The following is a 14,278-nucleotide window of genomic DNA, read 5'->3' as shown; positions in this document are numbered from 1 at the left end:
AGTCCTAGCCTCATTACTACTTCGCCGATGTTAGGCTTGACACTTACCAGTACATGGGGTCGGTTGTACTGATGCTGCATTATGCACTTTCTGTGTAGATTTTGACACCGGCTCAGGTTGATCGAGGTTTGCTACTGGTCCACTGTCCGGAGACTCAAGGTAGATCTGTCGGCGTTCACAGACCTTGAAGTCCCTTTGTATCTTTTATGTCCTACTGTTTTCTTTCATTCAGATAGTTGTATTTTTTTCAGACTATTACTTGTCGTAAATTCTAGAATGCTCGTGAATGGTGACTCCAGATCTGGGTGGTAGTAATTAATACAGTTTTATGATATTTCGCACTTATTATATTTCATCTTAGTTAATTATTGTTAATTACTGAATGAAAATAAGGAATTGGTTAATGATTCTCTAACGTTGGCTTGCCTAGCAAGTGAAATGTTAGGCGCCATCACGGTTCCGTCGGTGGGAAATTTTGGGTCGTGACAGTTGGTATCAGAGCCCTAGGTTGCTTAGGTCTCACGATTCACGAGCAAGCTTAGTAGAGTTTGGAGGATCGGCACGGAGACGTCTGTGCTTATCTTCCAGAGGCTATGAAGTTTAGGAACAAGTTTCACTTCTATCCTTCTCTGTCATGCGATTTTGATTTCTCAATACTGATTGAACTCTTCTACTCTTATTCTATCGCAGATGGCGAGAACTTGTACCACTTCCTCAGCTGAGCAGCATCCAGAGCCTCCAGTGACAGCTCCTACACGGGGCAGAGGTCGAGCCCGAGGCCGTGCTAGAGGCCGAGGCAGGGGCAGGGCTCAACCTAGGGCCCGAGCAGCAGCCCCAGTAGTGGAGCCTCAGATAGAGCTTAACGAGGAGGTTCCAGCCCAAACTGTTCCTGCCGGACTAGCTCAGGTTTCGGAGGGGTTCATTGCTACCCTAGTACTTCAGGATGCTTTGGTCCGTTTGGTGGGCCTTATGGAGAGTGTGGCCTAGACTGGCGCATTTCACATGGCACCAGCAGTCTCTCAGGCTAGAGGAGGAGCCCAGACTCTCACCACCCCCGCTCCGGAGCAGATAGCTCCCCAGTGTCAGGCTCCAGCAGCTCAGCCAGTCGGATTAGTTCAGCTGGTTATTGCGGCACAGGTCGGAGATGGGCCAGCTATGTCTTCCAAGGCTTTATGGAGATTGGACAGGTTTATCAAGCTCTTTCCTATTCACTTCAGTGGTAATCCTTCAGAGGATCCCCGAGAGTATCTTGACAGCTGTCACAAAGTTTTACAAAACATGGGTATAGTGGAGACCAATGGGGTCGATTTTGCTGCCTTTCAGATGACTAGTTCCGCCAAGAGATGGTGGAGAGATTACTTGTTGACCAGACCAGCTGGGTCACATGCTCTTACTTAGGACCAGTTCTCTCAGCTCTTCATAGAGAAGTTTCTTCCTATCACTTTGAGAAAGGAGCGTCGCCGTCAGTTTGAGCATCTCCAGCAGGGCAGTATGACTGTTACTCAGTATGAGACCTGTTTTGTGGATTTGGCCCGTCATGTTATTCTTCTGCTTCCCACCGAGAGAGAGAGAGAGAGAGAGGGTGAGGAGGTTCATTGATAGACTTGCCCAGCCTATCAGATTGCAGATGGCTAAGGAGACTAGGAGTGAGATTTCCTTTCAGGCGGCTGCTAATGTCGCCAGACGAGTCGAACTGGTTCTTACTCAGGGAGGTTAGGGGTTTGACAATAGACCTCGTCATTCCGGTGAGTTCAGCGGTGCCTCATCTAGAGGCAGGAGTACTTTTGGTAGAGGCCATCCTCCCAAGCCGTTTCATTCAGCGCTCCAGGCAACCTACGGTGCCTCAGGTGGTTGTGGCCCTTAGACGCATTATTCCGACCAGCTAGCCTATAGTGCACCAATAGCTCCTATTAGTGCACCTCCACTCCAGAGTTATCAGGGTGGTTATTCAGGTCGACAGGGTCAGTTCCAGGGCCAACAGTCACAGCAGCCGAAGTTATGTTATACTTGTGGTGATCCGAGGTACATTGCTAGATTTTGCTCTCGGGCAACGGGCAGCTCACAGCATCAGAGTTCTCGTGCCATGGTTCCAGCACCAGTTGCTGCACCACCTGCTCAGCCAGCTAGAGACAGGGGTCAAAAAGCCAGAGGTAGAGGCCAGACTGTTAGAGGTGGAGGTCAGGCCGTTAGAAGTGGAGACCAGCCAGTTAGAGGCCGTCTCAGGGACGTAGTTCAGGGTGGTGGGGCCTAGCCCCGGTGTTATACTTTCCCAGCCAAGCCTGAGGCTGAGTCATCTGACGTTGTTATCACAGGTACGGTTTCAGTTTGCAGTAGAGATGCTTCAGTTCTGTTTGATCCGGGATCTACTTACTCCTATGTGTCATCGTATTGTGCTTCCTATTTGGTTGTGCCTTGTGATTCTTTGAGTGCTCCTGTGTATGTGTCCACACCAGTGGGAGATGCTATTGTTGTAGATTGTGTTTATCGTTCATGTGTGGTCACCATTGGGAGTCTTGAGACTCATGTAGATCTCCTACTTCTCGACATGGTTGATTTTGATGTCACTGGGTATGGATTGGCTGTCACTTTATCATGCTATATTAGATTGTCACGCCAAGACAGTGACCTTAGCCTTGCAGGGGTTGCCTCGATTAGAATGGAGAGGGAATCTTGGCCATTCTGCCAGCAGAATTATCTCTTATGTGAAGGCTCGGCATATGGTCGAGAAGGGGTGTCTAGCTTATTTGGCTTATGTCTGCGATTCTAGTACGGAGGTTTCTTTCATAGATTCGGTGCCGGTTGTTCGTGAGTTTCCAGAGGTGTTTCCTGCAGACCTGTCGGGGATGCCACATGACAGGGATATTGATTTCTGCATTGATTTAGCTCCGGGCACTCAGCCTATTTCCATTCTGCCATATCGCATAGCCCCGCCAAAGTTGAAAGAATTGAAGGAGCAGTTGCAAGATTTGCTTGATAAGGGATTTATTAGACCTAGTGTCTCTCCTTGGGGTGCACCTGTGTTATTTGTGAAGAAGAAATATGGATCGATGAGGATGTGTATAAATTATCGGCAGTTGAACAAAGCCACCATTAAGAACAAATATCTATTGCCGAGGATTGATGATTTATTTGATCATCTTCAGGGTGCCAAGGTGTTTTCAAAGATTGATGTGAGATCTGGCTACCATCAGTTGAGGATTAGGGCATCCGATATTCCTAAGAAAGCTTTTCAGACTCGGTATGGGCATTATGAGTTTCTAGTGATGTCATTTGGGCTAACAAATGCCCCAGTAGCATTTATGGATTTGATGAACCGGGTGTTCAAACCCTACCTGGATTCCTTTGTGGTTGTGTTTATTGATGATATCTTGTTCTACTCCCACAGTCGAGAGGAGCATGAGCAGCACCTTTGGATTGTTCTTCAGACTCTGAAAGATAGCCGATTATATGCTAAGTTCTCAAAATGCGAGTTTTGGTTGACTTCAGTTGCTTTCTTGGGTCACGTTGTATCAGCAGAAGTTATTCAGGTGGATCCTAAGAAGATTGAGGCAGTCCAAAACTGGCCTAGACCTACATCAGCTACAGAGATCCGTAGTTTCTTGGGTTTGGCGGGCTATTACCGTTGACTAGATTGACCCAGAAGGGTGCCCCGTTCAGGTGGTCAGACGAGTGTGAAGCGAGCTTTCAGAAGCTCAAGACAGCTTTGATTATGGCACCGGTATTGGCGTTACCCACAGGTTCAGGATCTTATACAGTATATTGTGACGCATCCCATATTGGTCTGGGTGCAGTATTGATGTAGGGTGGCAAGGCTATTGTATATGCTTCACGGCAATTGAAGGTTCACGAGAAGAATTACCATGTTCATGATCTAGAGCTGGCAGCCATTGTTCATGCGCTGAAGATTTGGAGGCAATATCTTTACGGCGTGCCATGTGAGGTATTCACTGATCATTGGAGCTTGCAGTATTTGCTCAAGCAGAAGGAACTCAATTTGAGGCAGAGGAGGTGGCTGGAGCTATTGAAAAACTATGATATCAGCATATTGTATCATCCCGGGAAGGCCAACGTGGTGGCCGACGCTTTGAGTAGGAAGTCAGTCAGTATGGGTAGCCTTGCATATATTCCGGTTGGGGAGAGACCGCTTGCATTAGATGTTTAGGCATTGGCCAATGAGTTCGTGAGGTTAGATGTTTTTGAGCCCAGCTGTGTTCTAGCTTGTACAGTTGCTCGGTCTTCTTTGTTTGAGCACATCAGATATTGACAGGGTGACGATCCTCATTTACTTGTCCTTAGAGACACAGTACGGCACGGGGGTGCCAAGCAGGTTACTGTTGGAGATAACGGAGTTTTGAGGATGCAGGGTCATATTTATGTGCCGAATGTGGGTGGACTTCATGAGTTGATCCTTGAGGAGTCCCACAGTTCCCGGTATTCTATTCATCCTGGTGCCGCCAAGATGTATCAGGACTTGAGGCAGCATTATTGGTGGAGGCGAATGAAGAAGGATATAGTTGCCTATGTAGCTCGGTGCCTAAATTGCCAGCAGGTAAAGTGTGAGCATCAGAGACCTAGTGGTTTACTTCAGAGGTTAGATATTCCTGAGTGGAAGTGGGAGCGTATCACTATGGACTTTGTTGTTGGACTCCCACGGACTCAGAGGAAGTTCGATGCAGTTTGGGTTATTGTGGACAGGCTGACTAAGTCAGCACACTTCATTCCTGTGGCAGTCACCTATTCCTCGGAGCGGTTGGCAGATATTTACATTCGTGAGATCATCCATCTTCACGGGGTGCCCGTGTCTATTATTTCTGATCGAGGTACGCAGTTTACCTCGCACTTTTGGAGGGCAGTTCGGCGTGAGTTGGGTACGAAGGTTGAGTTAAGCACAACATTTCATCCTCAGACGGACGGCCAGTCCGGGCATACTATTCAGATCATGGAGGATATGCTTCGCTCCTGCGTTATTGACTTTGGAGGTTCTTGGGATTAGTTTTTGCCGTTAGCGGAGTTTGCCTACAATAACAGCTACCAGTCGAGCATTCAGATGGCTCCCTATGAGGTATTATATGGTAGACGGTGTAGGTCGCCAGTTGGGTGGTTTGAGCCGGGGGAGGCTCGGTTATTGGGTACAGATTTAGTTCAGGAAACCTTGGACAAGGTCAAGATTATACAGGATCGACTTTGTACAGCTCAGTCCAGGCAAAAGAGTTATGCCGACTGTAGAGTTCGTGATGTTGCATTCATGGTCGGAGAGAGTGTGCTACTTCGGGGTATCACCCATGAAGGGTGTAATGAGGTTCGGAAAGAAGGGCAAGTTGAGCCCTAGGTATATCGGACCTTTTGAGATTCTGGAGAGAGTGGGAGATGTGGCTTACAGGCTTGCGCTGCCACCTAGTTTAGCAGTTGTTCATCCGGTATTCCATGTGTCCATGCTTTGAAAGTATCACGGCGATCCGTCCCATATGTTAGATTTTAGTTCTGTCCAGTTGGACAAAGATTTGACTTACGAGGAGGAGCTGGTGGCAATTCTAGCCCGACAAGTTCGCCAGTTGAGACCAAAGAGTTACCCTTCAGTTCGAGTGCAGTGGAGAGGTCAGCCTATTGAGGTAGCTACTTAGGAGTCCGAGTCCGATATGTGGAGTAGATATCCCCACCTTTTCACCAGCCCAGGTACTTTCCTATGTTCGTTCGAGGACGAATGGTTGTTTTAGAAGTGGAGAATGTGATGACCCAAAAGGTCATCTTATGCTTTAGAACTCGAATCTGCGCTCTTAAGCCTTAAAAAATCTCATTTTTACCCTCCTCGATTTGCGTGCTTAGTCCAGGTAGGTTTTCGGAAAGCTTTTATGTTGAAAACTAATGAAAATAAGAATTTTTACTTTAAAAGTTAATTTTAGTTGACTTTGGTCAACATTTTGGTAAACGAGCCCAGATCCGTGCTTTGACGATCCCGGTAGGTCCGTATCGAACTATGGGACCTGGGCATATGCCCGAAATTGAATTTGGAGGTCCCTAAGTCGAGTTATGAATTTTTGATGAAAATTAAAAGTTTAGAAATTATTTATTTTTTAGAATTGATTGATATTTGGCATTGTTAGTATCGGGTCCGTATTTTGGTTCCGGAGCCCAGTACAGGTTCATATGATATTTAAGACTTGTCTGTGAAATTTGGTGAGAAACGGAGTTGATTTGACGTTATTCGGACGTCCAGTTGAGAAAATAGAAATTTTAAAGTGTTCTTGAGAATTTCATTTGATTTGGTACTAAATTCGTAGTTCTAGGTGTTATTTTGGCGATTTGATCGCGCGAGCAAGTTCGAATGATATTTTTAGACTTGCGTGCATGTTTGGTTTGGAGTTCCGAGGGGTCGGGTGAGTTTTGGATAGGCTACGGAGTGATTTGGACTTAAAAAAATAGCTGGTGTGCTTTAGCTGTGTTGCAGGCCTCAGACCTCGCAAATGCGAGGTCAGGGTTGGCATTTGCGATCACTGTTGAGGTCACATTTGCGAACTTCTCATCGCAAATGCGAAGAGAAGCTGGGTCAGCCCGTGTTCGCAATTGCGAACTTTTCTTCGCATTTGCGAAAGGAGTCTGGGAGGGGTATAGATCGCAAATGCGATCTTTTGTCCGCATTTGCGAGGTCAGTGATCGCAATTGCGACACTTTCCTCGCATTTGCGAAGGGTAGCAGGATTGTGAAGGCTTCGCAATTGCGATGGTCCCTTCGCAATTACGAGCTTCACATTTGCGAAGCTCAGGTCGCAAATGCGACATCTGCAGCTGAACAAAATGACTTTTGGACGGGAATTTTCATTCATTTCCCAAATTTTCAAGAACTAAAACACAAGTGGCAATTTTTCAAAGACCATCTCTTCCCCAAATCATAGGTAAGTGATTCTAAACTGGTTTCTTTCAATCTTTCACTATATTTTACAAGGTTTCAACCTAAAATCTAGGATTTTCATGGTGGAATTAGGTATTTTTGGGTGAAACTTAGGAATTTCAAAATTTGGGGATTTAGACCTCAAATTGAGGTCGGATTCCAAAATCAATTATATATTCGGGCTCGGGGGAGAATGGGTAAATGGATTTTGGTCCGAACCTCGAGTTTGGACCAAGAGGTCCCGGAGTCGGTTTTTGACTTTTGTTGAAAAACTTAGGAAAACTGTAATTTTGCATTAAAGTTGATTCCTTTAGCGATAATTGATGATATTAAACTGATTATGATTAGATACGAGTGAGTTGGAGGTGCATTCTAAAGGGAAAGTGATACTTGAGCAGTGAGTGGCTTGCGAAATTGAGGTAAGTGTTGTGTCTAATTTTGGCTTGAGGGAATAGGTATTGTGTGACTATTTGCTACGTGTTTTGTTGTTGAATATGACGTATAGTTGAGGTGACGAGCATCTATACGTTGTGATCGAGTCATAGCATGCGAGTGAAATTCCATTTCTTGCAAATTTGTAGTCTTAAATCTTGTTATCCATGATTATTGTTGTTGTTAAAATGTTGGGAGACTTGTATCCAGTTCCACCAAGGTCGATAAAATTGTGAATATTGATTCGAGGTCGAGATGTTAAATTTTGAAAGTAATCATTGATGAAATATTGATTTCTTGTGAAACTTCTCTCTGTCCGTTGTTGTTGATTCTGTGAATTGTGAGGAAGAGTGTAAAGCACGAAGGGTGATGCCGTGCATAATTTAATTATATTGTGAGGAAGAGTGTAAAGCACGAAGGGTGATGCTGTGCATAATTTAATTATATAAAGTACGAAGGGTGATGTCGTGCATAATTTAATTATATTGTGAGGAAGAGTGTAAAGCACGAAGGGTGATGCCGTGCACAATTTAATTATATTGTGAGGAAGTGTGTAAAGCACGAAGGGTGATGTCATGCACAATTTAATTATATTGTGAGGAAGTGTATAAAGCACGAAGGGTGATGCCGTATATAATTTAATTATATTGTGAGGAAGAGTGTAAAGCACGAAGGGTGATGTCGTGCAGTTTTCCTTACTGTTTAATTTGCTCAATTCGTTTAAGGATTTTCTGTTTAATTCTGTCTTTTCATTATTCTCACTCTTTATGTTGTACTCCCCCACGGTATCTTCCCTTCCCATTATTTCTGTGTTATTGCTTTATTTACTGTCGTTGCCACTAGCATGATTATACTGTTCAGGTTATATGTGGGTGTCTGGTCCTAGCCTCGTCATTACTTCGCCGAGGCTAGGCTCGACACTTTCCAGTACATGGGGTCGGTTGTACTGATGCTGTATTCTGCACTTTCTATGCAGATTTTGACACCGGCTCAGGTTGATCAAGGTTTGCTACTAGTCCGCTGTCCGGAGATTCAAGGTAGATCTGTCGGCGTTCACAGATCTTGAAGTCCCCATCTATCTTTTATGTCCTACTGTTTTCTTTCAATCAGACAGTTATATTTCTTTCAGACTATTACTTGTCATAAATTCTAGAATGCTCGTGAATGGTGACTCCAGATCCGGGTGGTAGTAATTAATACAGTTTTATGATATTTTGCACTTATTATATTTCATCTTAGTTAATTATTGTTAATTACTGAATGGAAATAATGAATTGGTTAATGATTCTCTAACGCTGGCTTGCATAGCAAGTGAAATGTTAGGCGCCATCACGGTCCCATCGATGAGAAATTTCGGATCGTGGCATTTACTCTCTTCTTCCTTCTTCCTTCCCAAAGATAAATTGTTCACAAAAAAAGTACAGAGAGAATCAACAAAGCAGATTCTGAACCTCACTTCTAAGGTCAAAACTTTCTCGACGGTGTTGTTGCCATCCATATTCTTTATAAAATTAACCCTTCGCAAATTCCCTTATCAATTCTTTTTTTTTTTCTTTGTTTATTTTTGGAGTTTGGTACAGCTTTTTGAACTGACATTTGACAAGACTTTTGTGGTATATTCTTTATTCTTGTGTTTTTTTGCATAGTTGTTAACTTGTTATAAAATCTTAACAGCCAGATCAAATAAAGAAGGATTGAATCAACTGCAATATATTCTCAGTATCAGCATTCTTAATTTTTATTTCTTTTTTCTCTTTTACAACTTTTCGGTTGTGTGTGAACCTGGGTGTGCTTCTTTGTTCAACCAGTTTGTAGTGCTATATCATTTGTGTTATATAGCATTTTTTTTGGTCAAATGTTGATTTTGATCTTCTTTTGTTAATGTTTATTTGATAGTAAAATTTTCTCCACTTCCTAAAGTGGATAGTAAAATTAATTGCCATATGCAAATTATAATTGAAACGGCTGATATCTAACTTAAATGGTGCACATATATATTATATTCTTCTGATCCCAAATGAAAAATAATGAGTTGAAAGATGCTAAGTTTCAAAATTTTAAGGGAAAAAATGCTAAGTTTGTGTTTGATGGGGTAGTCTCCAAGAAAGTTAATAGGCCCTTGGGATGGAAACTCATGGATGGGCCATCTGATAAAAACTCAACTAACTGAATTAGCCCAATAAAATTAGATTTTACGTAACTCCATTTAATTGGATTTGAATGAATAATTCAATTATGTTAGCTTATAATCTTTATTTAAAATAATATGTCTTAAATTTAAGAATATCTTACTGATTTAAATCCAATAAAATGTAGATATATAACTAAACTAGCTTTTCCTTGAAGTGACGTTATGATTTTAGTTGGTCCTCATTCTCCCATCCATAACTTCTCTAAAGCATTGACTTATTTGCCTTACCGTACCTCCACAGAATGGGAAGTGAACCTTATAATATTTTGGAGCTTTGTAAAGGACTAATATCACAAATATTGGTAGATAGATCACCTAAATATTGAAAAAGCTTTTGTAATTGTTACAGATCAGACACCAACCTAAAAAGAGGTTTTGGCTGTTTCCCCAACTTTGAAAACTAAATCCGGAACCAACCAAACACTAGAACCTTTTGTTAATTTTGTGAAAAATATCTTTGTCTATTTTGTTAATCTTGGAAAATATTTTCGTTTGCTGTTTTTTTTATTCACCAAACAAACAATAATATTAAAGAGCCACATGTTCTTGAAACAGCCTTGTCAAGTTTACCACTTGTTATACCAAGTTTGAATTGATTGCTGCTTCAGTTTCGTGCCAGTATATGCTCACTTGGCTCGCCATTTGATTTCCTTTTCTAATGGAGTAAACCATATGTTATATGGTGGTATTTGATTGAAATAAATACTAAATATACTATTTTTTTGTCATTTTATTTTGGTCTTATATAATTTTGAAAAAAGAAAGACTTGGGCATATATGTCATGATATTTTTATAATTATAAGTATATCATAAAAATAAATGAAAAATGAGTTGACAAGTTTTCAAATATACGAAATCATCATTTTGTAAATAACCTAAAAAAAGAGTGACATAAAATAAAGTTTGAGACAGTACGTAGTAATAAATTCAACACGTATGTATTACACAAGAATAAATTACAACCATATCCATCTGCAAGAGAATCTAAATCTAGCAACCAAAAGTAGAATCAAAAACCAAAAATATGATGCTAAACATCATAAACTAATAATAATCTCATTTAAAACTCTTATATATTAAGAAGCGGAAAAAAAAAAACATATTTATTTTACACCTCCCTGTTTGCATATGCATTAACACCATTTGCCCCATTGCCATTGGGGTACTTATCAGAGACTGAAGTTTTTTTCCTTTTAATGACAATGAACCAAGTAAAGGCTTCCAACAAAACTGCAATTGCACCCAATGCTATGATCACCCCAATATAAGCCCTCTTCCAATTTTTCTGTCCATTTAAAGCATCAAATCCCTCAAATACATTGATGATGCTAAGAATGATGACAGTGTATCCAATAGTATGGTGGTAGATGTTCCAGTAGAGTCTGTACTTGTGGTCTGGCTTTGGCCTCAAAAGCAGGGCAAAAACCTATGATATAATACAGCAATTAAAACTTGGAATTTGTGTCTTGTTAAAGAAAAAGGTAACAATCAAATAAATGGAGACATACCTGAAGGGTTCCAAGGCAGAAGAGAGTAATGCCAATGTTCCTGTGAGTGTTGAATTTAATTCCAACAGAATCACTGCCAAGCTTGAGACCAGTGCCCCATCCAGCAACACCAACAGCATAAGCAGAGGTTTGGCAAGCAACATGTAGGTAAAACCAAGCTGGATTTGCTGACTTGAACACTTTCAAGTACCTTGCAAATACAGCACCCATTGGCATCATTACTCCCCAACTAATTGCATTCAGCACTCCATGTGTCTGTCATCAAAATTAAATTAGTTTCTTTAATACTACTAAATGTTCTCTTCGGCATATAAAAATTAACAAAGGATTTGGAACTCACATTTCTTCGGCGTTGTCTAGAACTGGCTGAGTCACCACCCGCACCCGCAGAGGTTTGTCCATTGGCAAAATCAATAGTTCCAAAACTCCTCATGTTATCCCCACTCTGACGATGAATTACCAAACTCTGACCAGAAACTTGACCATTTTGCCAAACCTGATTAAAACTAGTACTACTCCCACTAGGAAGCTCCAAAGTTGCAAATATGATCATCTCATTATTTGTAAACTCTGCTGCAATTCTAGGCACTCTAAAGCTCAAGGGAGCTTCTCTCAGCTGTGTCTGGTAGCTAGAAGGGGAAATAGGTGAAGTATAGGCATGAATTTGTCCACTTGAATTTCTAAAAGCAACCAAACACTGAGCTCCTAACATACGTGATCCTCCAATATTCAAAGCCCAAGCAACCCAATCAGAATCTGTGACACCACCATGTCTATAAGCAAGATCTACTGTGTGGTTTGCAGAGTGGTAAGTCCAGTGTAGGAAAGAGTTGAGAACAGGGAGAGGGTTGCAAGTTGCAAAAATATTGTTGTTTCTGAATAGATGACTTGAGCAGTTTTGAGCATAAGTAGAAGTGAAGAGAGTTAACAAGATTGATGAAAACACCAAACTTGTTAAGAGCTTATTATCCATTTTTCTGAAGGGGAAAAAAAACAAGATTTGCTTTTTCTTCTTCTGCAGCAACCAAAGAAGATGAAAAAACAAAAGGAATTACCAGAAGCTCTAGTATTTGGGTTCAAGAATTGGTTTTTAAGGGAATTATGTTTCTGGGGTTTTCGATGATTGAAGAATCAAGAAAGTGAACTGCTTGATCAAGAAAATGGGGAAGGTTGAATAGAACTTTATAGACTAGAAGATAGGCGGTGGAGAGTTGGGTTAGTTGACTGTTTCCTATTTGAGAAATTTTGATACATTTATGTTTGAAACCAAAAGTCTAAATGGAAAGAAAGAAAGTTCAAATGGAAGCAGCCAGGAAGGTCTTTGAAATACTTCTACTTTTGTATTTAATAAAAAATAATTCAAAGAATTATGACTAATCTTTGGTGCTCCAACAACTACCTTGCTTTCACACCTGGAAAGTCATTGAATTATTATTTTAAAAATTGGACTTTAAAAGCATTACATATTACTAACAGTTTGGTCATAGAAGAGGTGCTTTTGGTTTGTGTCAACTTGTACAAAAAGAACAGTTCATTCATCTTGCGAGAGTGGATTTTGTGCCAAATATCTAAACAGAATCAGTACATTCACAAAGACCAGATATTAATACCCTTTCGTATTTTTCTGTATCAACAAAAATATATGCCAATAATTAATAAGTAGTACATTGTTTGTCACGTGTGCTTTTAAATTCGAATTAAACTCAGCTTTTCTTACCCTCTTTCTCCTTTTGTTCTTTTTTTTTTCTAGAAACTAGAAATATTCAAATCACCATTCACCTCCACAATGTGCATAAATGTTTTCTATTTATTTCGTAATCTATTCATACATCCTATGGCCCGTACAATACTTTTGTGTATTTAAATCTAATTTAATAGAATTAATATTTAATACTAGTGGACAATTGACCGGTGGTGGACCTGTGATATTTTCTTTGGAAGCACCCCATACACACGCTAAAGATAAGAATGCCTTTATTATTCTCTTTTCACTCGCTTAATGGACCAGCTTGCGAATGGACCCAAAAATAATACGTAGTATTTCTTTTTATGAATAGGAAGAGACATTAATTAATTGTTATAACAAAACGTACTAGACAATAATATCAATTAAAGAGAAATAAACTAAGTAACAATTAATAACTGAAAATATTGGTTACGATCTACGGCAGGGGCGAAGCTACGTGCAACCTTACATATTATTTGTTATATTCCGTATAAGATAAAATATTATTTGTTATTGATTAAAAATAGGCTTTGAACATCCTTACATAGCCCACTGACAAAGGTTTGAACACCCTTGTTGAATTTCCTGGTTTCGTCACTAATCTATGGAGTACTAATAGTCAATAATGAGCAAAAACCTACACATCATGATGCTTGTTGAACTTGAATCCGTAACTAAAACCTAAACATAAGTATAATTGTTGAAGTATAGCCAAAGCAGATATATCAAATAGATTTACAATAATTAAATGCAGTTGAATAAATATAAAAAAGAAAAAAAGAAAAATGAGGAGGGGTCTAACTCGTGCCGATGTTGAATAGTGTCATTAAAAAGGATATTTAGTTAGGGTAGTAGCGTCTCATTGATTCTTCTACTAGCTTTTTTTTTTCTTTGAACATTGAAATATTCATACTAAATATAGGCAAGACAAACAATACACCGAATACCAACTCATACCCATATCTTGAAACCAAAAAATTTGCAACTAGTTACAACTTTGTTCTATTAGCTTTTATGAGTCGAACACATTTTTGACTGGGTAGTGGGTACCTCTCCTAAATTTTTGAAAGTGAGGAAAAAACAAAGATAGGCAAAATTTAAGAAAAAAATTCACAAACCTAGCAGTACAAACTATTTTACATACGTGGCAATTAAATAAATACATTCCCTAGCAGATAGCTTTAAATCTTGGATCCAAAATCACGTAGCCAAAGCATTAATTTCCTTAAAAAAGGATTTAAGTTACACTATAAAAAAGACTTGTACTTATTTATTACTCACATTTACATTATCTATTCGTTCTCATTTTACAAAAAATAATTAAAGTATGAGACTAACAAATCTGGAGTATAATGTATAACAATATACATATGGAAGCCTAGAATATAATATTATAATTGTGATAATATACGTTGTATAAAACATGTATAAATCATAATAAACTATGTATAAATTATAATAGATAACTTATATACGATATAAACCATAATAAATTACACCAGATAATATACTAAGTATAAATCACATATATATTT

At 39.9% G+C, this 14,278-nt stretch overlaps 1 protein-coding gene across 1 annotated transcript; it reads right to left on the bottom strand.

Moving 5' to 3' along the window:
- Nucleotides 1-10,425: 10,425 nt before the first annotated feature.
- LOC104107925 (cytochrome b561 and DOMON domain-containing protein At5g47530-like) lies at nucleotides 10,426-12,243 on the bottom strand. The gene is made up of 3 exons (XM_009616857.4): nucleotides 11,358-12,243; nucleotides 11,018-11,272; nucleotides 10,426-10,935 (listed from the first exon to the last, which is right to left on the bottom strand). The coding sequence occupies exons 1-3, from the start codon at nucleotides 11,988-11,990 to the stop codon at nucleotides 10,618-10,620; spliced, it is 1,206 nt and encodes a 401-aa protein (XP_009615152.1). The 5' UTR covers nucleotides 11,991-12,243; the 3' UTR covers nucleotides 10,426-10,617.
- Between the last annotated feature and the right edge of the window lie 2,035 nt (nucleotides 12,244-14,278).

This window comes from Nicotiana tomentosiformis, chromosome 5, assembly GCF_000390325.3.
Source record: "Nicotiana tomentosiformis chromosome 5, ASM39032v3, whole genome shotgun sequence".
In the NCBI taxonomy this organism is placed as follows: domain Eukaryota; kingdom Viridiplantae; phylum Streptophyta; class Magnoliopsida; order Solanales; family Solanaceae; genus Nicotiana; species Nicotiana tomentosiformis.
Note: the sequence above shows the minus strand (reverse complement) of the source record. Positions and strands in the feature narration are given on the sequence as shown.